This window comes from Eretmochelys imbricata, chromosome 8 (genome assembly GCF_965152235.1).
Source record: "Eretmochelys imbricata isolate rEreImb1 chromosome 8, rEreImb1.hap1, whole genome shotgun sequence".
In the NCBI taxonomy this organism is placed as follows: Eukaryota; Metazoa; Chordata; order Testudines; family Cheloniidae; genus Eretmochelys; species Eretmochelys imbricata.
Window position 1 is genome coordinate 39,047,254 of NC_135579.1, and position 27,528 is coordinate 39,074,781.

General features: G+C 58.2%; 1 protein-coding gene across 1 annotated transcript; it reads right to left on the minus strand.

Annotated features, from left to right (window-relative positions):
- FCHSD1 (FCH and double SH3 domains 1) lies at positions 1-25,916 on the minus strand. The gene is made up of 20 exons (XM_077824097.1): positions 25,796-25,916; positions 25,355-25,452; positions 24,397-24,442; positions 18,462-18,535; positions 11,259-11,403; positions 10,970-11,106; positions 10,581-10,644; positions 10,173-10,301; positions 8,554-8,676; positions 8,187-8,282; positions 7,906-8,022; positions 7,490-7,594; positions 5,156-5,317; positions 4,780-4,908; positions 4,437-4,520; positions 3,920-4,097; positions 3,135-3,340; positions 2,114-2,210; positions 1,611-1,678; positions 1-995 (listed from the first exon to the last, which is right to left on the minus strand). Exons 1-20 carry the CDS (start codon positions 25,814-25,816, stop codon positions 930-932), a joined length of 2,145 nt encoding a protein of 714 aa, XP_077680223.1. The 5' UTR covers positions 25,817-25,916; the 3' UTR covers positions 1-929.
- Between the last annotated feature and the right edge of the window lie 1,612 nt (positions 25,917-27,528).

Below are 27,528 nucleotides of genomic sequence, written 5' to 3' on the forward strand. Positions count from 1 at the left end.
TGCAGAATGAAATCTGTTTATTGGGGCCTAGTGACCAGGCCGTCCCCAGCACAGGCGGAAGGCAGCCGAGGCAACCAGGGTCCAGCCTGAACACAGCTGCTCAGCAGAAGCATCCGCTGCTGGGCCCTGCAGAAAGAGTGCGCTGGCGCTCAGTGCAGTTCTTCCCATCCTGCCCTGCGCTCACCTGCAGCCCTGCTCTAGGGACAGGGCACAGGGCAGGTCTCTCGGTGCCTTTCAGGGGGAATGTGCAGAAATGCCAGCTACCAGCAGATGAGCCAGGGAGGGGCAGGATGGGCGCAAGAGATGCTAGATACCCTGCCCTGAAAGAGGATTAATCCTCACATGCCCACAGGTGGGAGGGCCCCTGGGCTCAGCACTTGACAGGGGGTCTGGCAGAACTGAGAGCCAGTTGGAAGCGGGCAGTGAAAGGAGGAGGGAGACAGTGCTGGCTACAGGTCCCCAGCCTCCTGGCAGATGTGTTTCCCACTCCAAGCCTAGGGGTGGGAGCACCCTGCTGGCAGCTGCCTGGAAGGGAAGTGGCTGCAGATGTACTTCTCCATCCCTCTGCTGCAGGTCTCCTGGGGTGGGGGACCCACTGTCCAGTCCCCTCAGTGCTGGGGGAGTGAGGAGCATGCATTCGGTAGCGCTCTGCCCTCCCCTGGGACTATGCTCCCCCAGGACCCCTCCAGAATGATCAGCCCATGGGGGTGCAGACAGGCAGCGTGGGCTGCTGATCAGGCTCTCTGCCGCACTAGGGGTGAGCTCCAGCACCCCCATCCCTGCCGTGGGACCATCCCCAGATTTCTGCTGCTGGCTGGGGAGGAGTGGGAAGGTTCTGAAGCAGCAGGAAGCCAGCGCACCCACAGGGTGGCGAAGTCGGTGGCAGCAGTTTTGCTCAGGCGACACACTGCGCTCCCAGCTGGATAGCATCAGCTGATGCGCGGTTCAGGCTCGGGTTCTGGGGCTTTGGCAGGGGGAGGAGGCGGCGCTCGCAGCTGCAGAGAGAGAGAGAGAGAGAGATACTGATTACAAGAGGCCAAGGACCCTGCACTGCACCCACACGTCCCCCGCTCCGTGCCATCTCCCCACCCTCCCTCCTCACACACGGGGCACATGGGGATCAGGAACACAGCCCTCAGAGAGGAGAAGCTGCTCCAGGCAAAGGTGTAATTATGGGGGCCCCTCCCCAGCTTCCAGGCTGTGAGGGACAGCGATGTCTGCGGTCCCCGCAGGAGGGCTGGGGGCAGTGAACAGCACAGGACAGTCGGAGGCTGCGTTATGTACCAAGCTCAGCAGAGATCCCTGGCTGCAGACCCCCAAACCGTGGAGCCACAATGGAGAGGCAGGGGTTAAGGAGGGACTCGCAGCTAGGGGAGAGAGGACAGGCCAGGGGGACTAGGGTTGGACGATGGCTGTGGTGCAAGCACGGAACAGGGTGAGGAGAGTTGGACATTTGGGAGGAAGTAACAGGGTGACACTGCTGGGAGCCGAGGCAGGCTCATGGCCCCCCCCCAGGAAGCCTCTGTCCTCACGCGCCACTTTGTGAGCACCAGCCCGAACCCCTGGATGGGGCAGACGTGATTCATCCTGTGCCTGCAAATGCTTCTTACCGGGCGGATCCGTGCTGCTCCCAGGTCTGGAGAGCTCGGTCCACTGGCTACACCATCCTGCCTGCAGGCTGGGAACACAGACCGGCGTTAATGGCAGGACACCGGCTGCTCTCCACACGCCTGCACACCAGCCCAGCAGGGACCCCCAAGATGCTGGGCCCAGTCTCTTTCCACCCTCACCAGTTCCCTCCCTACCCCCCAACCTCCACAACACAGACACCCCATGCGCCAAGCGGCCCTAGCAGTAGGAACCCACTTTCCATCCACGGCTGCCATTGGGGGCTCCTGCACAGAAGAAACGCCTGCTGTCTTGCTGAGGGGACATATTTCTGGAGGTTTCCTCACATGACAATCTTTAATTTCTGGAGATTCCAGGACAATTCTGGAGAGCTGGCAACCCTAGTCTTGCCCCCTTCTGAGCATTCCGTTTAGGCCAATGCCCTGGAGCCATCTGGGGGAAATCATTAGAGCAGCGGGAGGCCAGCACCCCGTGAGGCACTCACCTCCCAGCAGCACTTCCGGAAGGGGGTGGGAGCCCAGCCTGGCACCGGGCACAAGGACCGGAGGGGAGAAGGCTGGAGGAGATGGTGATGGGAGCTCCTGGAAATACAAGCACAAGCAGGCCGCAATTAAAGAATTTTGGGGCCTTCATACTAAGGAAATTGCTCCCGCCACCTTCTTTAGAGTGCCCACACTCACACAGACCCCGCATGCCCCTCAAACCCACCAATCATCCTGGGGCGCTGTGACAATTTCTAGAGGAGGTGCTGAAAGCCATTGAACTGTAACCCTGTGCGTGACAGAAGCCAGGCACTCACTTGCTATTACTCCAAGCTGCTGCACGCTCAGCACCCCTAGTTCCAGTGCCCCGGTGTGCCCCACCAACCTTCCACCAGACCCCCAACATCCCAGCCATACATCCCAATCACCGCAGCCCCCAACTTCACTCCACAGCTCCCTCAACACTCCCCACAGCCCACCAACAACTTGTCCACACCTACTTCTCCCAGGACCTTCCTGACCATTCACTGGTGCCCCCCCCCCCGGCTCAGCAATCCATTCCCGTCTCAGGCTAGGGTGGCTCCTTCCAATCACGGGGGCCCATCACCTGCCCCACACACCCACAGCCCCACGCAGACAAAGTCCCCAGGCTAGGGGAAGAGTCTCCCCATGGGAATTCAGTGACCAGGAGCCAGAAGCAGAGCCTGGAAAGGAATTTATTCAAGGCAGTGCCCCCTCCTAGGCATACAGGGGAACTCAATCCACACCCTGGTTTGGTCCTGGGAGGAACAAGGAACAGAGGCCTTGTCTACACTATGGAACTTCAGTACTTCTGAAGCCAGCTGCCAGTAGCCATGTTAGCTGAACAGGGCTGGGAACAGGAAGTCCCTTGTCCGCCCTTACAACTGCTCTAGGCCACTGGCACAATGCTGGGAATCAGGGCCTGTCTCCGTCAGTCTGTCCTGGAGAGAGGGACACAGACAGCCAAGCCTGAGAATGGCGAAAGGGGAAGTGGAGACCAACCTGCCCAGCCACTCCTATGGCTCCAGTGATTTCTTCCACCACCAGTGAAGGGAAGACCCCAACACGCCCGTTGAAGTCCCCTTTCCAGAAGCCATCGTCCACTTCCCCCTCCTCTCTGGGGAGCACTCGGATTATGGCTCCCTCGGGGAAGGTCAGCTCCTCCACACTCTGCCCCTCGTAATCGTAGAGGGCTCGCACCAGCCATGCTGCAGGCAGCCAGAGAGAGCAGGCAGAGCTGGCGCCAGCCGGGCACACACATAGAGACATTGAAGAGCCTCCGCCCCGCATGGGACGGTCTGAGCCCATTCTGCTGACACTGAGGGACACTGAGGCAGAGGTGCCAAGGCTCAGGGGGACTAGGCAAATGCTGATACCAGATGGAGGCACTGGGGTTTTCAGAGGTGACAGGAGCCCCCATTGGCTCTGCAGGTCAGGGGGAGCTGCGGGTACTGAGGTCAGGGGGAGCTGCGGGTTCCGAGCCCCCCAGGAACCAGGCCCTGGGCATGCCTGTTAAGTCAGGGGCCACTCTTGGAAGTGCTGGCCAAAGGTCCCAGGGGAGACAGGCACGAGTGGCCACAGGACTGGGACCATGTGCTCAAGCCAGCGGCCAGCCCCCCTCAGCCACGCTGCAGGCAGAGCTGCTGGTCCCCAATCATCCAGGGACAGACCCTGGGAACTGAACTCCTTCCCCAGCTGCATGTGCCCAGGGCACCCCTCTTCCCACATGCGGACACAACCCCATTGTCCCAGTGCACCCACACAGAGCCCCAGGGCTTGCCACCTACCTCCTGGCTCCAGCACCAGGTCCATGGTCATAATGCTAGTGAGCTCCCTTTCCAAGGCAGTCTCGGAGGAGCCCTCCTGGCAGCTCCCGGTCAGCGCCCTGCGCTCGCTCCCCACAGCGTCCAGGAACATCAGGTACTTCTCGGGGACATAGCCCACCTGCCCCGCTTGGTTCCGAGCCTACAGACAGCCGCCAGGGGCAGGAGAAGCCGAGTTAGGAGAACCCAGCCAGCTCCCGGGGCCAGGCAGCAAGGACTCAGCCCTGAGCCAACCCAACTCCTGCACGAGAACCCAGGGCAGCCAACCCAAGGCTCCCCCATCCCATCCCAGGTCACGGGCCAGTGCCCAGGAGGGAGGGAGGCCCGAGGGAGCCAGCGTCCACAGCCCATTCCCCAGCTCTCTCCGGTGCTGCCTCCAGCGAGGGAGGAGGCTAACCAGCTGCTGTGCTGGAAGAGGATGTGCCCATGGTGGTTCTTCCCCTCCCTCATCACAGACACATCCCCACTGCCCCATGCCCACCTTGACCCATTCTTCCACATCGCCGTCCTCAATGACCTCCAGCTCCTCGCCCTGGAGGATGGACAGCTCGTCAGACTGGCAGGCCTGCACAAGGGACAAAAGCCATGGGACAAGTCAGAAGCAGTGCTCCCTGCAGCCAGCTCCGGCTGCCAAGCTCCTGGAGGAATGCAGTGCCCCAGCCTGGGGAGAGGGGGGAGGGAGCAGAGAACCTGCTGCCAGCAGGCATTACCCCAGCCTGGGGCACAGGGCCCTTCACTCAGCATCCAGAGCACCCTGAAAGAGCGTTGCATGGTTCAGAGGTCTCCTGGGCGCTAGGCTTGCGTCCCTGGGGTGGGGGCCTTACCTGATACCCGAAGAACACCCTGCAGGTGGATGGGTAGATGCGGGCAGTGCCAGGGCAGAGACCAGCATCCTCAAAGAGCTCCTCATTGTCATCATAATCGTCAAACTCTGCCAGATCAAACTCTTCTGCCTGTGGACAAACCCAGCATGAGAGAGCACCCTGCACCCTTTCGCCCTGCCACTCTCTGGGCACACGGGGCTGCCACAGGACCAAGTCTACACTCCTGGCCCAGGCCACCCCAGCAGCAGATGCTCCCGCTCCCCACAGCCGCTGGCACAGAGGGCTCCGCCCTGCGGAAGGGGTGCTCTGGGCTCTCAAGGGCGCTCTGGGCTCTCAGGGGCGGATGGGAAACCAAGAGCACAGGGACAGCTCTCACCGTTGGAGTCGACTCCTTGTCCGACTTGCGGGCCTCGCTCAGCCGTCGCTCCTGCTCCAGCTCCTCCAGGACCTGCCCCATGGCTCCTGCCAGCCAGGTGTCCACATCTAGGCCGGCCTGGCGCAGCAATGCCAGCCGGGCATCAGCCTTTACTCTGCTGACCTTAGGGACAGTGGGAGAGCAAGCACCTAATCAGCCCAGGCCTCAGCACCTGCCATGGGCCTGGGCCCGGGCCCCCAGCCAGCCAACATGAGGAGTCCCTCCTGCCCAGCAGCAGGGCTGGGCCGGGGCCATCAGCTGGTGCCAGAGCCATGGGGGGGGGGGGGGGGGGGTAGGGTTGCCAACTTTCTAATCACAGCAACAGACTGGACTTTTACCAGCCTATTAAAATCTCCCAGATTGCTTTCAATAGCCATCAGGAGATCGAAGTCGATTCCAGTACATGCACGGCCAGTCCAGGAGGGTTGACAACCCTAACGGGGCAGGGGCAGGGGGTGGGAGGGCTTGAGTCTTGTTCAAGTTGGAATCATGTTTTTATGCAACTCCACTTGTGTCTCCAAGGAATAGCCCTGTCCCTGCTCCTCCCCACAACCCTCTTGGATGTTTTTTTCCCCATGAGTTCTGCTCTGCAAATAATTTGGGGGCAGGTCTCTGGCCTGTGCTATACAGGAGGTCAGGCTGGATGATCCCAATGATCCCGTCTGCTTTGGAATCTATGAGTGCGTGTGAAATACACCCTGGACCCTGCTTCAACCCAGACTAGATGAAGTTTAACAGAATAATAGGGGACTAGGCATGCCAGAGATGCCCCTACATGACCATTGTCATTCACTGTGGCCAGAGCGGGCTGCACAGAGGGCTAACAGTCTGCAGAGATGCATGCCACATACATGGCAGGAGCTAGAGATGCCGGGCCAGACTGTTGCTAGTGACATGAGTAGGGCCCTACCAAATTCACAATCCATTTTGGTCAATTTCACAGTCATAGGATTTTAAAACAAGTAAATTTCATGATTTCAGCTATTTAAATCTGAAATTTCAGTGTTGTAATTGTAGGCGTCCTGACCCAAAAAGGAGTTGTGGGGGAGCAGTGGCGCTGGAACATTTTAAAAAGTGGGGGTGCTGAAAGCCAGCCCCCCTTACCCTTGTCCACTCTCCCACCCACCTGAGGCTGGGAGCAAAGCTCCAGGGGTGGGACTGGCAGCCGGAGCCCTGGGCCAGCTGCCCTGGGCTGGCAGCACCCCCTCATCCCTAGTTCCTGCACCTATGTGTGGGAGTTACAAAGTTACTGTGGTACTGCTACCCTTCCTTCTGCGCTCCTGCTGGTGGCCGTGCTGCCTTCAGAGCTGGGCAGCTGGAGAGCGGCGGTTGCTGGCCGGGAGCCCAGCTTTGAAGGCAGCACCGCCGCCAGCAGCAGCACAGAAGTAAGGATGGCACGGTATGGTATTGCCACCCTTACTTCTGCGCTGCTGCCTGCAGAGCTGGGCCCTCAGTCAGCAGCTGCCGCTCTCCGGCCAACCAGCTCTGAAGGCAGCGCAAAAGTAAAGGTGACAATACCGCAACCCCTGTAAAATAACCTTGCGACCCCCCTGCAACCCGCTTTTGGGTCAGGACCCCCAATTTGAGAAACGCTGGTCTCCCCTGTGAAATCTGTATAGTATAGAGTAAAAGCACACACAAGACCAGATTTCACAGAGGGAGACCAGATTTCACAGTTTTTCATGGGCATGAATTTGGTAAGGCCCTAGACATGAGAGTAAGAAAAAGCCAATTCAAATACCGTGCAATGCTGCATGTGGGGCAGAGACCCGAGGACAGAGCCCAAGGCTGCTCTGTTGCCTTGAGAAGAGTTCACGGCCAGGTAATCCAAGACCAACATGTCTGCTAAGGGGCAGAGGGAAAGCCAGGGCCACCCTGCTGATTCTAAGCAACACACGTGGCAAGCAGCATGTTCTCTCCACAATGCTTTCGTAATGCAGCATTATCGACAGCGTTGTCTGTGCATTGTGGGGCCCCGTTGCAGCTGCCACAGAAGCATGGCGTGTCGGGAACTTGTGTTACCCAGCCCGTCTACCCCCCTTGCTGCTGGGATTCACGTCCTGGCCAGTCCTTCCCACTCCAGCTGCACGGAGGGCTCTGCGGGCACAAATCCTGGCAGAACAAGCTGCATCCAGCAGCAGCAGCGCTGGGTGCACTGGCCAGCAACAGGAGCAGCAGCACAGGAGCGGAGGATGGGTAACCAGTGGGCACAGTACAAGTGGTGCACATGGAACAAAGCCAGTAGCCAGAGGGATGCGCAGCCCTACGGACCTGCCCCCCACCTGCCAGACCCACCTCTGCTTTCCGGACGTTCTCGCTCACTTCTTCCATCCTTCTCTCCATGCCGGGCGTCTCCGCTTCAGGGGCCTGCTGCCTCCTGGCTTCCATCCTCTGCAGAACCTGCACAAGTCCAGGCCAGACTGAGCCCCCCTGCCGCCTGGGGCTGCGGCTCCGCCACAACCCCACTGGCCCCAGACCCCTGCCCCGGAGAGAGACCGGGACTACTGGGTTGGGGGCTGCCCTCACTTCCCCCTGACGAGGCCAGAGACCCCCTGGCCATGCCCCACAAGAGTAGAGAGGTTTTTTGGGGGCAGGGAGAAGTGGATCCGTCCCGCACCGGAGGCACAGGACAAGCCCTCCAGCGAGGATGCTCCCTCTGCTCTGGGACGAACCCAGGACTGGGGCTTAGCTGGGCAGCCCTAGGCACTCACCTGCTTGCCATGAGTCTTTATTTTGTAGTCTCTGGCTGCCCGGGTGGCCCAGCGCCGAGCCTCCTTCTCCAGCCCGCTCTCCACAGCGCTGCCACTCCTCGCCTCCAGGAGGCGCGCCTAGGACAGAGTATCACAGGTCAGAGTGCACCCTGCCACCTTCTGCTGCTAGCCCTCAGACAGGGCTCTGGTGCACCGCTCCGGCTGCCTGGCACCACCCTGGGAGAGCTCTGCCAGGGAGTCCCTTGTCCCCACTGCTACACGAGCCTGGCCTCCCGTCTTACCTGGTCGGCGCCCGATGGCTGGAACTGCTGCTCAGGAGTTGGGGCGAAGGCAGTGTTATCCTGCAGGAACAGGAGGAGGCTCTGCTCCCTGCACACCTGCAGGAGCAACAGGGGGAGGGTGAGCGGGGCAGCACACTGGGCCCTGGGAGGGGTTTGGGGTAGGGGCAGTCGGGGCCAAGTCACTGCTTGGTCACTAGGAACCCATGACCCATGGCAGTCCACATCCAAGCCAGGTGCAGGGGCACAGGCATGCCTGGGGGCTGGCACCATGCCAGGAGGTAGGGGTGTGGGGACAGCCAGCACTACACAAGGTGTGGAGATGGGATGAGACTGGCCCCTCCTTGCAAAGCAGGGCAGATCCCATTACCTGTGCGGAGGCCTCCAGGATCCCCCGAAACCGCTCCTGCGTGGCGTGGCAGGCCTCTAGTTCTGTCTGACTGACCAGGGTCAGGTGATCCCGGAGCCGCTCGTACAAGTCACCATCCAGGGTCTGGAAAAGCACAATCAGGCCAGATACTGGGGGGAGGACAGGGTTGGCGGGACTCCCCAAGAACGACCTTGTGCGCCCACAGGAGAGGAGAGTCCTCCTCTGAGCTCTGCTGCACAGGGGGACGGATAGCTCAGTGGTTTGAGCATTGGTCTGCTAAACCCAGGGTTGTGAGTTCAATCCTTGAGGGGGCCATTTAGGGATCTGGGGCAAAAATTGGGGATAGCTCCTGCTTTGAGCGGGGGTTGGACTAGATGACCTCCTGAGGTCCCTTCCAACCCGGAGATTCTATGATCACACAGACCAGAGGAAAACTAGGATGGCTCCTCAAAGGACAAGAGAGCCCCCTACTGCCAGCGAATGGCAACAGGATCAGCTGGAGTGAGGTCTGCTTGGAGAAGGGGCAAACAGGCCAGCTGGGGCTGGGGAGAAAGGGGTCAGAGGTGCACGGGTCTTCGCGTGGGTTCAGGGTGATCCATGGTTTGCGGCTCCTGAGCCGGCCCCAAAGGACATTCTGGAAAGAACTGAAGGGACAGCTGCAGCTGCTTGGCTTATGGGACAGGGCTGCACTCAGGGAATGCAGGGCTTCCCCCTAAGCTACTGTCCCAACACAGCATGAGCTTGTGTGGATCTCCCAGCTCCTGGCCTGACCCACCAGGGGGCGCTGTGGGGGCAGGAGTTCTGGCTGTAGGGGTACTCACCATCCCAGCCTCTGCCAGGAAGGCTGCTGTAGTGCTGGGGAATCTCTTTCAGCCCATCAGCAGTTTCGTGCCATATGACAAACACGTCCTTCCCTGCCCATGGGACACCGAGCTGGGGCTGCCCATTGGCAGCGACCTTGGACTCCTCCCCTCCCAGAATCACAGCGGTTCCGCCATGCCTGACGTGCGGAAGAGGAGCGAGTGCTGCATCCCCAGCCTGGGAGCAGGTGGGTACATGCAGCAAACCCTCTGCACCAAGAACCACGCCCTGGTGCTCAAAGGCAGAGCCCAGGGGGCAGCTGCACAGGAGACATATCACAGGCTGCCCTAGACACTGGGAGGCCCAGGCAGATTGGCCTGGCTTCAGGTCTCAGGGGAACCCCAACAGGAGGGAAGGGCCTTCGCCCATGTCCGGCCCCAGCTGCACAGCAGATGCTTTCCAAAGCAAACCTGGAACTCCAGGACCTCAAGCCCACCACCACCCAAGGCCTCTGCTCCCAGCTCTGCCACCCTCCTGGGGCAGAGCTAAGAGGCTCCTGCCTCCTCAGTGAGCTACACAGGAAACCTCCACAGGCCCCAGGATGCTGTCACCCTAGGGAACCCGGCAGAGAGAGGGGCTGGGGCACTCAGCAAAGCAGCAACACAGCTGGGAACAGCTCCAGGATTCGGGGTTGTTAGTCTCCCCTCTAGTCACTGGAGCCCGCCTCCCACCCCTAGACTGGCTCCTTAGGGCAGGCAGGAGCATGAGTGCCCCAGCTGGAAGAGGGGCTGGCTGGCTGCAAGGCGAGGCTCTTCTACCTTCATGACGGCAGGCAGCTCGATGTGGTAGTAGTGCCCCAGGTGGGCATTGGCAGCTCCCAGCGTCAGCAGGTATTCATTCTGCGCCACCGCCAGCTGCTGCGAGTACTCGGCCAGCTGCACGGAAAACTGTGGGTGGTGGGGAGAGCACAGCCTGGGTAATGGGGCAGAGCATGGCCCGCCGCCCCGTGCCCTCTGCGGGGAATCCCCCGATCAGGCCCGGCATCCCCCTCTCCCCATAATCAGCCCCTCCCTCAAAGGGCTCTGCCCTCCCCGCATATGGTGTCTCAGGGCCTCCCAGCAGCCCTGTACCCAAAGCACTGCTCCTCCCACAGGAAGAGTCAGGCTTTCCCCACCGAGCCTGCCAGGCCCCCTTGGCCAGAGGCCTGGGCCTGCAACAACTCTGACCTTGGTGCTGAGCTTCTGCAAACTGGCCTTGGTGTGGAATATGCCATGGTCACTCTTCCGGAGCCTACAGAAGGGACATGGCTATCAGTGCTCAGGTCGCTTCCCCTTCCCACAGGCCCCTCCAAGACAGGCACACTCACCCCACACCAAGGGAGCCACGTCTGCAGTGGGGGCTCTCTCTAGGCCCCACAGAGCACCCTGCTCTCATGGGGTGCAGCCAGAGGCAGAGGTGGGTGGTCAGGAGATCCCCTCCCCCTTCCCAGGACCGGTGGGATCATGTTTCCTGCATGGACCATCTGACCAATACCCAGGCACCATGGTGCCCTCTACTAGATGCCCTTACAGGCCCCCCCCAGCCCCGATCCACAGGGCAGGTGCTGCTTGCTCACCGGGCCTCCACATCAGTCGCTTTCTCCTTGGCCACCTCGCTGACCCGCTGCAGATGCACGTAGCGCTTCTTGGCTTTGCCCACTTCCTTCACTGTCTCCAGGAGCTCTGCCTGTACCCTCTGCAGCTGCTCCGTGCTCTGGGGCAGAGAGGGGGTGTGAGCCCCACAGCCCCTCCCACAGCCCGCCTGGCGCCTGCCCCCTGCTCTGGGAAGCCCCTCTGAAGAGCAGGAGGTTGGGGCCTGTACCCCAGTCTCTCCTCCCCTCCCACCCCCACCCCCACAGACTGTACCTTTTTGAGCAGGTGTTCCTTGGACAGTCGGGTGGTTTTAGCCACCTCCAGACTCAGGTTGCGGTAATTCTCTGAGGCTGCCACCCGGGCCTGCCCGGTGCACACTGTGCTGTCAATCGCCCCCTTCCAGACGGCAAAGGCACTCCTGCAGGGGACAAACACCGGAAGGAGCCTGGCTGCCCCCACGGAGCAGAACAGCCCCTCTCCCCCACACTGGCCCTGTACACACACCCTGTCTCCCGCCCCCTGTCTCCACAGCAGCTGTCCCAGCTCCTCCATTGCACCTGGATGGCCAACCTGCTCCAGGGACCCCATGGCTCCCAGACCCTGAATGGAGAGCCCTGGGTCGGGTGCTTTGCACAGCCCAGCCTGGCTGGCTCTTCCCTGGGTTTCTGCTGACGTGCAGTCCCAGAGCTATCTCGGGGCCATTATCCAGCCCTGCCTCTGGAAGCAGCAAAGCCATTTCCTGAGCTTCTGTCCACCCGCCTCAGTTGCCCGAGCCCCACCCACATCCTGCATCAGCCCTGCAAACGACTGGCCATGCTTGCAGGCCTTGGCAGAATCACTGCTGTCCAGCTGGTTTTTGGGAAGCCCTGTCCCTCGGGATCTCAGCCTGCTGCCCAGAAAGTCTGACCCAGAAAAACCCCGTTATTACAGCACAAAACACCCCCACATGCTTCTCCACAGCCCCTGCAGAACATGACATGGCCTAATGCTGCATGGCCTACGACAGCTCCTGTCATAAATATAAAGGGAAGGGTAAACCCCTTTAAAATCCCGCCTGGCCAGAGGAAAAATCCTCTCACCTGTAAAGGGTTAAGAAGCTAAAGGTAACCTCGCTGGCACCTGACCCAAATGACCAATGAGGAGACAAGATACTTTCAAAAGCTGGGAGGAGGGAGAGAAACAAAGGGTCTGTGTCTGTCTGTATGCTGCTTTTGCTGGGGATAGACCAGGAATGGAGTCTTAGAACTTTTAGTAAGTAATCTAGCTTATGATTTCTTTAAATGGCTGAGAATCATAGAATATCAGGGTTGGAAGGGACCTCAGGAGGTCATCTAGTTCAACCCCCTGCTCAAAGCAGGACCAATCCCCAATTAAATCATCCCAGCCAGGGCTTTGTCAAGCCTGACCTTAAAAACTTCTAAGGAAGGAGATTCTACCAGGAAGGAACTGTGCTGAATAGAATGACTATTCCTGTCTGTGTGTCTTTTTTGTAACTTAAGGTTTTGCCTAGAGGGATTCTCTATGTTTTGAATCTAATTACCCTGTAAGGTATCTACCATCCTGATTTTACAGAGGGGATTTCTTTACTTCTATTAAAAGTCTTCTTGTAAGAAAACTAAATGCTTTTTCATTGTTCTCAGATCCAAGGGTTTGGGTCTGTGGTCACCTATGCAAATCGGTGAGGATTTTTACCAAACCTTTCCCAGGAAGTGGGGCGCAAGGGTGGGGAGGATTTTGGGGGGAAAGACATGTCCAAACTACGTTTCCCAGTAAACCCAGTTAGAGTTTGGTGGTAGCAGTGGAGATCCAGGGACAAAGGATAAAATTAATTTGTACCTTGGGGAAGTTTTAACCTAAGCTGGTAAAGTAAGCTTAGGAGGTTTTCATGCAGGTCCCCACATCTGTACCCTAGAGTTCAGAGTGGGGGAGGAACCTTGACAGCTCCCTCCCCAGCTGCCTTTCCCCTCACGCCCACTCCAGCTCCTAGCTCTCCCCTCCCACTGGCCTCCACTCAGTAGCTTTGGATTTCTCTCTGGCCCTGGACTTTTCTTCTCTCCCCACATGCGCTCTATCAGCAAGGCAGGACATCTCCATCTCTGAAGCACCACCCCTGCCGTCCCCTCTGCGGAGACCCTCTCCGAGCCTTCCTCTCCTGTACCTCTTCCTCCTCATCCCCACCCGAGCCCCAGCTCTCCAGACCAGGGCTGCCCTCCTCACACACGGGAAGAGGTGCAATCCTCAAACTTGGGCTCCCAACAGGCACCACAGTGCAGGGGACAAGAGCCCCCATTTTAAAGCTCTTGAGGGAAGAGGCAGATTACCATTTTGAGGGGCCCTAGGCCAGAGTAAGTGGGGGCCACTCCCCACCCCTTTTGCCTGCAGTCGCCCTTGCCCCCCGCCTCTCCTCAGCACTCCTGCCGGGGAAATGAGGTTGGGGCACGGGGGCTTGCCAGTGTGCTCCTGCTGGGGAGCAGGGGAAGCCCCTACACCCCAACCCCATTCTCCAGCAGAAGCACTGGGTGGGTGGGCGGAGCAGGGCATGGGGGCACCCATTTTTCCAGGGCCCTGCAATTGGCGTGGGCCCCACTGGCCCAGTAGCTAATCCGCCACTGCTTCGTGGGTTGCTCCAATGAGCCAATGGGTCTTCTCTCCTGGCCCCTATGTCTTTCCTCTCTGCAACTCCTATTGCCTGTACTGAGCTTCCTGCATCTCTCTACCTCATTGACTCTTGCCCCTCATATCTCCCAGGTGAAAACCTCTCCGCTCTCCACTGCCCCTCTCGTATGCCAGAAAATAAATAGCTCTGGACAGTGTTTAGCGGGAGCATCTTCCCCCTAGAATACCAGAGCTCTCAAGAATGCCACACATATGCACACGCGCACACACACACATGCCACTGCAGTGCATGGTTAAACTCTGCCGCATTTCCCCCAGAAGTGGCTGAATTTTCGTGGTAGATGAGCGACTCTCACACAGGTATCACTCGTTCTGTAAATGTAGTCACCTCTGGGGTGAAACATGGCAAAGTTTAACAATGCACTGCAATGCCACAAAACCTGGTGGGGAATGGGAAGCGAAGACGAATTTCATTGTGATGCTGGCAGCTTGTGCCAGGGTCCTAGGTCTTGCTGAACGCTTAAAAATGCATAGCTGGAAACTAGTCTTTCTTCCCTGTGTGTTGGCACAATCAAAATAGATGCTAGATGTGAAGTTGATAAGAATGTGTTTAATGTTTTATAAAATGCTTGTAGGATGCTGCATGTATTGTCCTCACTCAGCTACGCCCCATATTATAAAGTGATAGCAAGCATCTGCATTGTAAACCTTTGACTGCGTAACTCACCACACAGGGAAAAAGCCTTGTGTAATGCAAACGATGGGCTCTAACAAAATGTTAAATCCTGTTCATTAAATGCAAAGGAGCCATTGTGTGAGATCAAGGCTCAAAGACTTTAAGTGCTTTCTTTCCCCTCATCCCATGAAGAAGGGACCTGCATGGGAACTGTTGTGATTGGCTTGATTTCTGAGGAAAGAAGATATAAAAATGCCTTACAATGAAAACTGACCATCTCTTTGCTGCTTGAAGCAAACAGGTCCAGGGCTGGGGACTCTATACTGAAGTGAGAGATCTTCCAGGGTTATCCCTGGGTTTGCCCAGAAAGACATTTTGAATGGACAGATTATTACATCTGTCACCTTTAGGAATCATACATGGTAACTCACTTGTGTATACATTTGCTTGCTTCAACCTGTAAATAACCCATTTCTTTATCTAGAGGTTTATTAACTAGGAAAATTTATTACAGGATGGGCTACAGGCGTTGTCTTTGGTGTAAGACCTACAGTACCAGTTGATCTGGGGGTAAGTGACTGATCTCTTGGGACTGGAAGCAATCTGAATATTGTGTGATTTTTTTTTTTTTTGGTGTAAGTGACCATTTATCGCTAAATCCACCTTGCCTGGGTAGCAACATAGACTAGAGAGTCTGAGGGGACTGTCTGTGACTCCATGGTGAGACTGGTACAGTGATCCAGGAGTTCACAGTTGTTACAGGGTTGGTGAAATCTAATTACAGAACACGCCGCCAGCTTGGGGTATCTGCCCTGTTTCTGACAGTCTGCCCGCAGTGGGCACTCAGTGTCATGAGCCTCCAGACAGCATGACACCCCTCTCCAGTTCAAACGGGCAGAAAGATAATTGCCCACTTTCAGTACCAAGAAATTCCAATGGCCAAGGCACAAAGGCTGTGTCTGCACCAAGCATTCACAGCTCTCTCCCCACGGTTGGCCTAGCACTGCTCAAGCTCTGCCTGGGCTAGCAATGCAGAAGGACCCATGATGGCTAGACAAGGGTGAAATGCCCACAGCCAACTCTACACAACTGCTCCCACCAGGGTAGGGGAACCAGGAACAGGGGAACAGCAGGGAAAATGCTGAGGTTCTACTCTAACAGCATTAGCTAGCAGGTGCCTCCCACCTCAAGGCCTAGCTACACCATCCTCCTTCCCCAACATCCCCGTAGATCTACACCCTGATATAGACACCACCCTGCCCACAAGACCTAGCCGCACCTGCTCTGGGATCTACACCATAACAGACACCCCTGCACCCCAGACATCCCCATGTCCCCCTGCCCTGACACCCCTGGGGAAGTACACTCCAAAAAAGACACCCCAATAATCTAGCCTCTCCCCCATGCTCTGTTCCTCTGGGATCTAGCCCCCTGCACCCACCCACTCTCCCCTCTCCTCGCTGATCAGCTGCCATAGTTAGGCCAGCTTCCGCAGCAGGGCTGGGGGTCTCTGCTCCGGTGCAACTGGGATGTAGCACCACCTCTGCTTGAGCACTGCTCCATCCCCCTCAGAGCCCCCCGGCACAATTCCCTGCTGGCTGAAAATCTGGGACATTCAAAATGGGGCCGAGAGTGGCTGGTTCTGTACATGGACTTGGCAGCCTCAAACTGTCAGGTTGAGCTCAGGAACTTCCTGCTGATTCAGCACTTGCACATGCCAGGCCATGCAGGGAGGCACCTGACAAAGACTTCAGGAACCTCACTGCAGGCCCCATTGTTTACATTCCTGGCCTGAATTAGCTCTGACCTCCCCACAGCCAGCATTCCTGCCCCATTCCTCATAGCGCCCCCTGCTGGGAGAGGCTGGGGCTGGAGTACCTGGGAGCTCCCCACAGCCAGTGCTCCTGCCCCATTCCTCAGAGTGCCCCCTGCTGGCAAAGGTGGTGAGCTTTTGTGATAATTGGGCCTACAAATGTATCCTGCTTGTGAACCTAACTGTGGGAAGTGGCTAAAGATTTATGAAATGTTCCGATAACAATGAAGGTTGATGGGAAAAGGTGCAAAAAGGAGACAGGGAAACAGAATTAGTCCAAATAAAAAGGCTTCTGCTATCACTCAAGGATTGTGCTAGGATCAGGCCTGGTGAACAAGAAAAGTGTGAGACTGGAAATTAATGGATCAAAATAGGGTTGCCAACTTTCTAATTGCACAAACCTGAACACTCTTTCCCCACCCTGTCCCTTCCCTGAGGCCCTGCTCACTCCACCCCCTCCCATCTCTCACTCTCCCCCACCCTCACTCACTTTTACCAGGCTGGGACGGGATTGGGGTGCAGGAGGAGGTGAGGGCTCCAGCTGGGGGTGTAGGCTCCGGGGGGGGACAGAAATGGGGGGTTCAGGGCATGGGAGAGGGCTCTGGGTTGGGGCAGAGGGTTGGGGTGCAGGAGGTGGTGAGGGCTGTGGCTGGGGGTGTGGGTTTCAAAGTGCAGGAGGGGGCTCAAGGGTGGGGGTTTGGGGTGCAGGCTCTGGGAGGGCGTTTAGGTGCAGAAGGGAGCTAAGGGCTGGGGCAAAGTGTTGGGGGGGGCTCTGGGAGGGAGTTTGGGTGTGGGAGCAGTTCTGACCTGGGGTAGGGGTTTGGGGTGCATTTACCTCAGGCGGCTCCTGGAAGCAGCCAGCATGTCTGGCTCCTAGGCTCAGGGGCAGCCAGTAGGCTCTGTGTGCTGCCCCTGCCTGCAGGCACTGCCCCTGCAGCTCCCATTAGCCATGGTTCCTGGCCAATGGGAGCTGAGGAGCTGGTGCTTGCGGTGCGGACAGCACGCAGAGACCCCCTGGCCGCCTCTCTGCCTAGGAGCCGGACATGCCAGTCGCTTCTGGGAGCCGTGCAGAGCCAGGGCAGGCAGGGAGCCTGCCTTAGCCCTGTTGCGCCGCCAACTGGACTTTGGCCTATTAAAATCTCCCAGATCACCTTTAATAGTCACCGGGAGATTGAGGCCAATTCCGGGAGACCCCCGGCCGATCCAGGAAGGTTGGCAACCTTAACTGGCAATTAGACCGAATTGGCGACCAACATACTGAGAGGATGGGCTAGTCCGCCAACACTGCTCCTTGTGTTCTCAGAAAGAAACTTCGGGGGGGGGGGGGGAACTGCTTCCCCCCCACCCCCATGTGTCTCTTTTCTTCCCTACCTTATTTCTTCTCTTTCCTCTTCTCTTCTCCCTCTTCCCCTTTTTCCTTCGGTCTAATATGAGTCTGGCTTAACCAGCCAAGACTGCATATTTTGCAACACTTCTGTGAGCCTGGCATCAAAGAGGAAGCTCAAAGCAATGCCCTAAACAGCCTGATACTGGTACTAGTTTGCCAGGTCTCAGGGCAGCTAATCAGACCATGTGCTGGGCCTGTTTTGTTCCAGCAGCGAGGCTGCGAATAAAAGTCAACACCAGAGCCAGAAGCTGGGTTTCTGCCCTCACTGTTCTCATCTCTCCCCTTCGGTGTGTGTTTGGCTTGTTTTGTTTTCTAGACAGAGGATCAGGCTTTAACAACAATTCCAGCTCCAGTTAACTTCTTTTCCCTGAAAGGCCAGTTATTACCATCTCTGATACCATCTGAGAGACTGTCCAACAAGGGGCTTTTCCTTCTAAAGACTCTCCAGCTAAGGAGAAGGGACCCAGGGATGTGGTTACACTGACAGCCTGACTTCACATTTCAAACTCTTGAACTGTTTCTCCTCCTTTGCTGTATCTTCAATAACAGGCTGCTTAATGGGGTGCTGCCACGGTACGACGTACGCTGGGGTCTCTGGGTAGCAAACCCTGACCCTTGTTTAACCCTGTTTAGTGCTGGACAGTGAGTAAGTGTGTCACGTTAACACCTCTGACTCTTTGTGCCCATATCTTCCACCTAAGTTAAAAGAACAGAGCTCCCCCAACAGCCAGCTCTCCTGTTCTGCTCCCTACAGCGCCCCCTGCTGGAGAAGGCTGGGACTGGAGTTACTCTGAGCTCCCTACAGCTGGTGTTCCTATGCTATTCTTTATAGTGCCTCCTGCTGGCAAGTCCAGGACTAACATAGAGAGCTGCCCCTGGCTGGAGCTCCCTCACAGCCCCAGATGCTGACAGCAGGGCAGGGCAGGCCAGCCCAGTACAAACAGCGCGTGGCTAGCAGGCTCAGGGCCCAGCGAGCTGTCCCACCTAGAGTCGTTGGTCTCATTTCGGCCCCGCTGCCAGTCTCTCTTCAGGAACTGACCCGCCAGCCTCTGCAGTGCCTGCAAATAAACCCTAGATCAGTCACCAGTGCATCTCCTCTACTGGCCCCACCTGGGGCTTCCAGCCAATGCGGGGAGGAGGCTTCTCCCAGACAGGGCTCGCACCCAGGGCACCAAGCTCCTCCACCTCCTGGTTTGTTCCCAGCAATGCCCCACTCAGAGAACAAAACCACGGCTGTTCCTATGCACGCTGCACATGGCCCAGCAACGCCCCCCAGGGCACACTTCCTGCACCAGGACAGTCAGAAGAACTGGGGAACGAGCGAGGCACCGACCAAGGCTGTGCAGTCATTCAGCTGGGTAGAGAGTCAAGTGCGTTGTCTCTAACCATGAGCCCCCCTCCCTCCAGGGCCTCCCTCTGGGAGAGGCCGGCAACGGAGCAGCAAGGAGCCAGCACTAATGCACCTCTCCCTCCAGCGCCTCCTGCTGCGGGAGGCTGAGAGCTCTCCAAGGCCAAAGTTTGGCCACTGTTCTCTGCCCCTTTGGGCCCTTTGCTACCTGCAACAACAATGAAATGGGAGTGAGAAATGGAGGGGCAGTGCAAGCGAGGGGACAGAATGAGTGGGGCAGGAGGGGCAGCTGGAGAGCGAGAGCACAAGTATCTATTACAGGAGAACCCTGGTCTGTGAGGGAGGCAGGAAACGAGGCAGCTGAGTGGAGCGGGGCGATGGAGTCACAAACCAAGAGCAGGCCGACACTCAGAAGGCTTGGCCAGGGTGGTTATACCACTGTCCTACACTGGCAACGTGCTCCTCGCGCGGACAAGCCTGGCAAACTGTATTTGGAGTAGCCCAGCGTAATCCAGTCCCCTCAGCGAGATAAGCCACTCTGGCAAAGATGCAGTATGACGGGGGTTTGTGTTGTTATCTCAGTGCGGCTGTGCCTGAACTAGGGCTTTGGCTGGCACTATTCGAGCTATACAAATCCCACTCTTCACCCCGCTGACCGATTGGCTAGGCCGGCGAAGTCTGCCTCAGAGACGGGCCAACAACACAATCAGCTGCATCCTGGAGGCAGGATGGGGTGGGGGCAGGGAGGGGCACCAGCCACTGAGACGGGGAAGCCAATGGAGGGCAAGAGGCCAGGAATGACCCTGCTTCCAGCACAGAGAACTATGTGGGCAGCTGGCACAGGCTCCTGAGGGGACTCAGAGCCTAGCACAGCCCCCTGCAGCCCAGGGTCTGTGGCCTGACTGCACAGCCGCCATACACATTGTGAGCATCTCTCAGAGAAAGCAGGTAGCTCTGCTGCAGGGGCACATCTCCCTCCTGAGCACCACGCAGAAACAGAGGCCTGCTCAAGGCAGGGAGCTTGGTAAACTCTGCTGAGGCTGTGGCATCATTACGCAATTGGTTGGCGAGACAATGCCCACCGCCGCCTGATGCAGCAGGCACAGCCCATCCCCTCTGTGGTACCCACTAAGGGCTGTCCACACAGGGGCGTTGCACTGGTTTAACCCAACCCTTGTGTGGATGCTCTTATTCTGGTTTAAACCAGCCTTTTGTCCATTTCGGTTCACTTGAGTGGGAACAGGTTCAGGCTACATGGAAATGAGCTGCTTGGGAAGAGAAAGTGTCCACGGCGGGGTCTGCACCACTTCAACACCACCACCTTCGCAACCAGTTCAAATGAATCCGGCGCATCCTTCCTGTGTGGTCACAGCCCAAGGAACATGGCCCTCATGCAAGTGACACCTGCAGCTACCGGGAGGCCTGCATGTCACCTCCAGCAGGGGCCCCATTCTCCCCGCAAGCTCGAGAGCACAGAGCCCTGGGGAGGAGGTGGGAGTGGAAGAACCAAGCTCTGGCTGATGCTGGTCGCCCAGTCTCTTTGGCTAAGGGGACTGACCCGGTGAGCCCCAGTGCCCACAGGGTTCCAGAGCTTAGACATTAGCATGTGCTGGCTCAGCTGGCAGAGTCAGCAGCTCTCAGGAGCCGCCTAGCAACAGGGACACTATAGAGCTGCTGCCAGGGGACTGCAGCGAGATGTCAGCCCCTGAATAATGTGATCTGGAAAGGGAACAATCCTGCTTCTCCTGGGCCTGCTCACCCACCATGGGGGGAAACCAACAACAGGATTAAAGCAAATAAACAGTGGCAGTTTTCAGGAGTGAGAGCAGCTAGAGATAAAGGAGTGAGGTCAGAGCCCCCCTGGGCAAGCTGGAGAGCCAGCAGTGTGCCAGAGTTCAAGGCTATGAAACAGCTCGACCAGTCAGCCAATTCACTGGCACCTTCCAAAATATTCTCCTCCAACCCCAGACTAAATCCAAGACGTGTCAGACCTGGAGGAGGGTCTGGGGTTTTGAGGAGTGACAGCCAGCTCCCCTCTCCGCCCCATCTCTCAAACTCGGCTGAGAGTCGTGACCACGACTGGCCAGCAACCGCCCAGCTCGCAGCATGGGAAAAGGTGTCCAGCCAGGGGCCAGTTCAGAAGACTGTGTAGCAGCCTGGCAAATGGGGGCTTGCTGACAACACAGAATGATCTATTCTATGGGAATCAAGGCTGAGAGATTTAACCTAGGAAATGGGACATGGCAGCAGATGGAATCAACACAGACAGGTGGAACACAACACACAGCGGGGCCACATCAAGTACTCACACACAGCTGGGCGGGGAGTTAGTGGTAATCTCTCGAGCTAGGCCTAGGAATCAACATGGGCAGTGATGACGTCTGCTCAGCGCCCAGCAGCAGCCAGGAGAGAGAAGAAGAAGTTAGGTCGGAGCAGGGACAGGCAGGAAATAACACAGGAAGGATGTCAAGTGCACAGGAGACACCTCTGCGCTCGCTTGCCTACCCACCTTGCCAGAGGAGCGGGCCAGACAAGGAGACAGGTGGCCAGAGCAGCCGCGAGAGGAAGCAACACAGATCAGGGCCCTTTCATTTTGGAGAGGAGAAAAGCAAGAGGCACAGACAGGCCCCAGCCCGCAGTCATAGAGGCCCACAGCCCCCATCTCTGAGGTGTGCCTAGGACCCCGGCCCCTCTCACAGGGACACGCAGCCCCCCCTCTCTGGGGTGTCCCCACCACCTCCTGCCTTGTCACAGGGGCACACAGCCCCCCTCTCTGGGGTGTCCCTTAGTCCTGATTCCCTGGAAGAAGCCCGCATGCGCGTCTGTCTCAGGATGTTCCCAGGTGCCCTACTCAGCTTTGCTCGCTGCACTCATCCACTTGGCGACACTGTCTCGGTTCCTGGCCAGCGGTACCATCAGCACACAGAGGGCCTCCCACTCTCTGCGTAGCCACCTCTCTCTCTCCACCTGCCCTTCTCCACTTCCTCTTGAGTGAAGGCAATTTGAACAGGGCCTGGCAGCAATCCTACCCTCCCTCATGCGAGCATGCCCCATATCCTCCTGGTATCACCACTAGGAGCCCCAGCTTCCTCATTAGTCAGCTTCTCCTCAGTGCAGCCATGTGTCTAACCTTATAGGCATCTCACAGCCCTGCCACAGAGCCAATGGGGCCAGAGCCTCCGCAGCCCCAGCAGCCACTTGCTGGTGGGTCACACCTCTCGTCTTCCTTCTGCTCACGGCACAGTCCTCAGCCACCCACGCAGTCCCCTCTGCTCTTTTTCAGGAGAGCTCAGGCTCAAGCCCCTCTGGGAGGTCTGGCCCCACCAGGGGCACTGAACACTTGGGAACCCTGACCCTTAACGCCACAGGTTGACCCAGCACTCCTCCACTCATTCCTTCACACCTGCCGGCTGCTCCCTTCACTCCTCCTGTCTCCACGAATTCTTCTCTTGCTGAGTCTATCACACTCTCTCTATTACCCCCAGCTCTTTGGGGAGCTCATTCTCTTTCCACCCTTTCAAACCCTCGCCTGCTACCTTCAAGTTTCTTCCCTTCCTCACCTTGCAGGCTTAGCATTTGGTTCTCCCTTGGGGGCTGCAGCTCGGATGGGCTGGTGTTACTTATTGTCCTTTGTAGCAGAAGCTCTGTACCATGAAAACACAATGTAATACTGGATAACGAACTCTCCTGAGAAGGCCATTTAGAGGCTTTCATTGCCTAAGGACCAGGTGGCACGTGAAGTAAAAAGGCTAACGTTCTGAATGAATCAAAGGAAAGGATTCTCTGCTAACCTATGGAATTCACTGCAGCAGGACATTTGAGGCAAACCACTTAAGAAAAACCTGCCACTTAAAAGAGCAGCACGCACCATGGCCCTAGCAAGGAGAACAGAGAAAGTGGGCCCCATTACCAAGACCCTGAAAGATTCTAGCCATTCCATATCCACTCTCTGCAAGATGGAGATTGGACTGGAACTTTACAAGAGGATTCTCCAGCTTCAGGGCACAAGGTGGAGCTCAGCCAGGCTCAGAGAGGAATTTGCTTCCAAGGGGTAACACTGTGGACACAACACATAGCGTGACGGGCATTTCACGTTTTACATCAGACCAGTGACCTACTTAGGAATGACGGTGCCTCTGTTTCTATTGCAGGTGGGAGGGAGCTATGGGGGGGAAAAGGAGGGGGAGATCGTGAGGAGGAAATCCAGAGTAAGGTGGATGGGGAGCCAGCAGGGGGGAGCTGTGAGAGTGCAGGAGGCATAAGGGTTTTGCTGAATGAACACCAAGCTCCTCCTTGGGCCCAGTTCTACAAACGCTTAGTCCCAGTCATGGCCCAGCTGGCTCCAATGTGGCCGTGTGGGAAAATTACTGCAGGATCAGGCCCTCTCTAGATATTTTGATTACACCCACTGCCATGGTCTCTCTCTAGCACTGGGAGAAAACAGCCCAGCAGAAGGGACCGAATGCCCCTGCCTAGGGCTGGGTGCAGAATCATTTATCCTGGATGTGTTCTCATTCGTGACCTACGCCCAAGGAAAAACTACTGGGCCAGGTGGGAGCAGGAGAAGAGGGGCTAACGGCAGCAACACCCATTGCTGGTGGGACTCACCAGAGCCATGAGGGTTAAACATATGCCCCCACCCCCTCCTGCAGTCTAACACCCAGCACTGCAGGCAGCAGGACGGAGAGAGCAGAAGTGTGCCGTGTCAGCCTGGCAGAGATGCTCCCCTCTGACCAGGTGCTGAGCAGCCCTGCTCCAAGTGACTGTTATGCCCAGGGCTCTGCACATCACCCAGATGGTCTCCCCAATGACAGCTCCATGCTGGTGCCAGCTGACACCAGAGGCGGCATCACTGCTGGGAGAGGTAGTGATGGAACCCGGACGCCGCATTGCCCCAGCTCAGCTACCATCGGTGAAGGAGGGCTGACTCAGAGCCTGTCCAGCGGAGGAACGACGAGAGCTGCCCGCTCAGCTACACCATGTCCAATGCCAATAGATCCTTTTGGACTCCAGTGGAAGGGCTCAAGCCTGTAGAGTTCCATGGGGATGGAGGGACTCAGCACCTCGTTGGATGGGGCCCAGCCTGGCTTTCCCCAAACTTCACCCCAAGGAATAGACATATGACCTGACCTCCCGCTAACAGACCTGATTCATCCCTGGGCTTCGGGCCTCCCTCGCATGCACTCTGATGGCTCCACAGCACCCATGTGCCCAAATAACCAAAGCCTGGAGAACAAGACAATGACAGCTGCACATCTTGCCCTCCACCAGACCCCCCCAGCGGCTCTGGGGTTCATTCCACAGCTCGGAAGAACAATGGCTTCAAACAGGTGGAACAGGCCAGCCCTATTCCTCCTGCTTGGCATGACATTACTGTGAGCTCTGAGCCATGACAAACAGACCATGACTAAGGCTGGTTGCCAAACTGCTTTGACTTCTTGCCCTAATTGCCTTCGAGTCACCCCTGCCATGGCCTGTGATTAGCACCTTGGGATTCAGATTACACACACCTGTACCGGAATGCGCTCAGTGATGTCTCTGAACAAAGCCCGAGACATGGCCCCTCCTTACCTGCCCATACTCCCGCTCGATGGCAGATCTCTGCTTGCTGTAGGACCTTCAGGGAGAGCACATGGTGGTAAGTGGCAGCTTGTACATGGCTCAGGACATGCCCAGAGCCCCTCACCCTTCATCTGTCAGCCCGGCTTCATTGCAGCTCCCCATGCACACCTGCACGGCCACTGGGACACCACACCCATGAGTCCTGGGGATTGCCTGCATCAGAGCTAGTAAAAGGGCATGGAGCCTTTTGCCTCCACGGTGCCCATCCCAACATACTCCAGGTGAGCAGCAAATGGAAGCTGTTCCCACGTGACGGCTGCTTGATGGCCCACCGGTGGAACAAGTGGCTGAGACTTAGGTCAGTCCCTGGTCAGTACGTATCCTCACCATGTAAAGCAAGATCACAACCGACACCAGCCAGCACAGGCACAAAACGAATAGGCCCACATTGGGGTGGGGGGGGGGACACGAATGGGCCCCGCAAATGACACACCGTGTCCAGTGGGGCAGCAGAAGTGCATTGCCACTGCCTACACGTTACAGGGCTGAGGGTTCTGCCTCCAGCCTCGGCTGTCAGTGACCTCTTAGTAGCTGCTAAATGCATTTTAAATTACCGTCGCTGTAATATATCCCCGCTACTGCTGTCCCCCACCCTGCATTCCCATGGGTCTCTTCCGGCACCATCACCATGAGCTGCTGGTGAACAGCACAGGACACAGGCTGCCCAGAGGGTTCCTGCTTCTCAGCTTCATTTGTCTCCTTCCCCCACTGTGAAGAAGGAAAAAGACTCCACCTAGCTCATTGCCCAAATGAGGGATGTCCCCGGGGGAGGGGTACAGCCTGGCGGAGTTTGCAGGTCTCAGCCAGAAGGATCAGCCTGGGGGGCTGACAGCAAGGCACAAGGCGCAGGATAGACACAGCCACTCTCTGCTAGTCCCTGATCCGAGGCAGCTTTGGCCTCCGGTACCTGATGTCCTCCAACAGCTCTGTCTCTCGCTGCTGCTTACTCTGCAGGCTGGACAGCTGCTCTATGAAGCGCACTTTCACCTCCTGGGTCAATTTCACCTGCCAAGGAAGGAGTTCTTAGGTCAGGGCCTGGACCCATGCTCTCCACCCCGGGCCTCACACGCTCTGCAGCATCAGCGGCCCCCTCCCACGATCGGCTCGCCGCTGTCCACACCACAGACCCCTCCCCCCGCCCGGTGTGGCCTGACTTCCAGACCCTGCTAAGCAGGAACCCAGCAATAGCCTGGAAAAGCAGGAGCCGAGAGGGGACAAGGCAGGGTGCTGCAGGGCTGAGCTGGCAGGGCAAGGGCCGAGCGCAGCCACTGCCCACAGCCCGCACCGGACACTGCCGGTCTGGGCACCGGGCTCCTGCGCTCCGCTCCCTAGCCGCGTCCTGACCCACCTTGCGGGGAGGCGGCTGCATCCTCCCCGGTGAGCTGCGCCGCGTCCTGCAGCGGCCGGGGTTGGGGGAGCCCGGAACTGCCGGGATCCGCCCCCGCCTGTCGGCTCCGCCCCGGCCGGGCCCGGGCTCCTCCTAGCCGCCGGGCGCTGATCCACGGGCACAGCCAGTGCCTCCGGCCCGCGGCGTAGGGAGGGCAGTGATCCCAGGCGGGGCCTGGCCACGGACCGGCAGGGAGAGGTGTTGGGCTGGGCACAGAGGGAGCCCTGGGCACAGACTGGCAGGGAGGGGGCGTTGGGCTGGGTACAGAGGGAGCTCTGGGCACAGACCGGCAGGGAGGGGGCGTTGGGCTGGGCACAGACGGAGCCCTGGGCACAGACCGGCAGGGAGGGGGCGTTGGGCTGAGCACAGAGGGAGCCCTGGGCACAGACCGGCAGGGAGGGGGCGTTGGGCTGAGCACAGAGGGAGCCCTGGGCACAGACCGGCAGGGAGGGGGCGTTGGGCTGAGCACAGAGGGAGCCCTGGGCACAGACCGGCAGGGAGGGGGCGTTGGGCTGGGCACAGACGGAGCCCTGGGCACAGACCGGCAGGGAGGGGGCGTTGGGCTGAGCACAGAGGGAGCCCTGGGCACAGACCGGCAGGGAGGGGGCACTGGGCTGGGTACAGAGGGAGCCCTGGGCACAGACCGGCAGGGAGGGGGCGTTGGTCTGGGCTGGGCACAGACGGAGCCCTGGGCACAGACCGGCAGGGAGCGGGCATTGGGCTGGGCACAGAGGGAGCCCTGGGCACAGACCGGCAGGGAGGGGGCGTTGGGCTGGGCACAGAGAGAGCCCTGGGCACAGACCGGCAGGGAGGGGGCGTTGGGCTGGGCACAGAGGGAGCCCTGGGCACAGACCGGCAGGATGGGGGTGTTGGCCAGGGATGAACACCCTGGAAATACTGCTTGGTGTTACTGTTACACTGTGTCTGCTGGTGGCACCAACCTCTGCCTGGGGCCCTGTGCCCATGTCTTTACTCTTCCAGTTGCAGGTCTCAGTGCCAAGGCAGCTCCGGGTCTCTCTGGGGCAGCTGCATGCCCAGTGTCTATGCAAGGTGCTCACAGCCCTATCTGGCTGCCTGGCCCTTGCAGCCAGCATTGCCCTGGACTCACGGCCACAACCACCACCTGGTGCTTTCTGTGGGAGCCCCACTCCTGCCTCAGCCTGGCAGAACCCGGCTGTTCTCTCTCCATCTCATCCAGCTGGATCCCCCACACGAAGGGCTCAGAGGACCAGCTGGTGGCACAGGCCTCTGCCTGGTTGGGGAGGATCTCATCTGGAAAATGTACTGTAGGGGCCCCCAGCAACGCTTCCTTCCCCATCAAAGCTAGTTGGGCTACAACAGCTGCTTGCCTGGAGCTAGAGCTCTGTCCCAGGTATGCCCCTCACCCTGCCCTGGCCCAGAGGTGGGCACAGTGTGGGACTCGCACATACCTGAGTCCTGCGGGAGCTGGTCCCTTGGGGTGACTGGCTCTGGCTCTCTTCTGATGCCTGTGATAGTCCACAGGAAAGTGAGGGTTGGCACATCTGTGCCAATGCAGTTACAGGGGAGAGGACATCCCTCCAATTGCGGGGCAGGTAAGAGCTGCGACCTCAGCTCCTGATGTGGTTCCAATTCCTGGGAGGCTCCTTGGGCTGGGAGTCTGGACAGGGCCGGAGGACACGGTTCAGCAGTAGTGCCGCAGTATGTAAGGACCT

Bases quoted from the DNA above. Each gene is read 5' to 3' on its own strand.
- FCHSD1 (XM_077824097.1), bottom strand. From the start codon at position 25,816: ATGCAGCCGCCTCCCCGCAAG. The intron at 10,302-10,580 runs GTCAGAGTTGTT...CACCACCCACAG, and splicing joins TGCAGAAGCTCAGCACCAAG to TTTTCCGTGCAGCTGGCCGA. The intron at 7,595-7,905 runs GTGAGTGCCTAG...GGACTTGTGCAG, and splicing joins TAAAGACTCATGGCAAGCAG to GTTCTGCAGAGGATGGAAGC.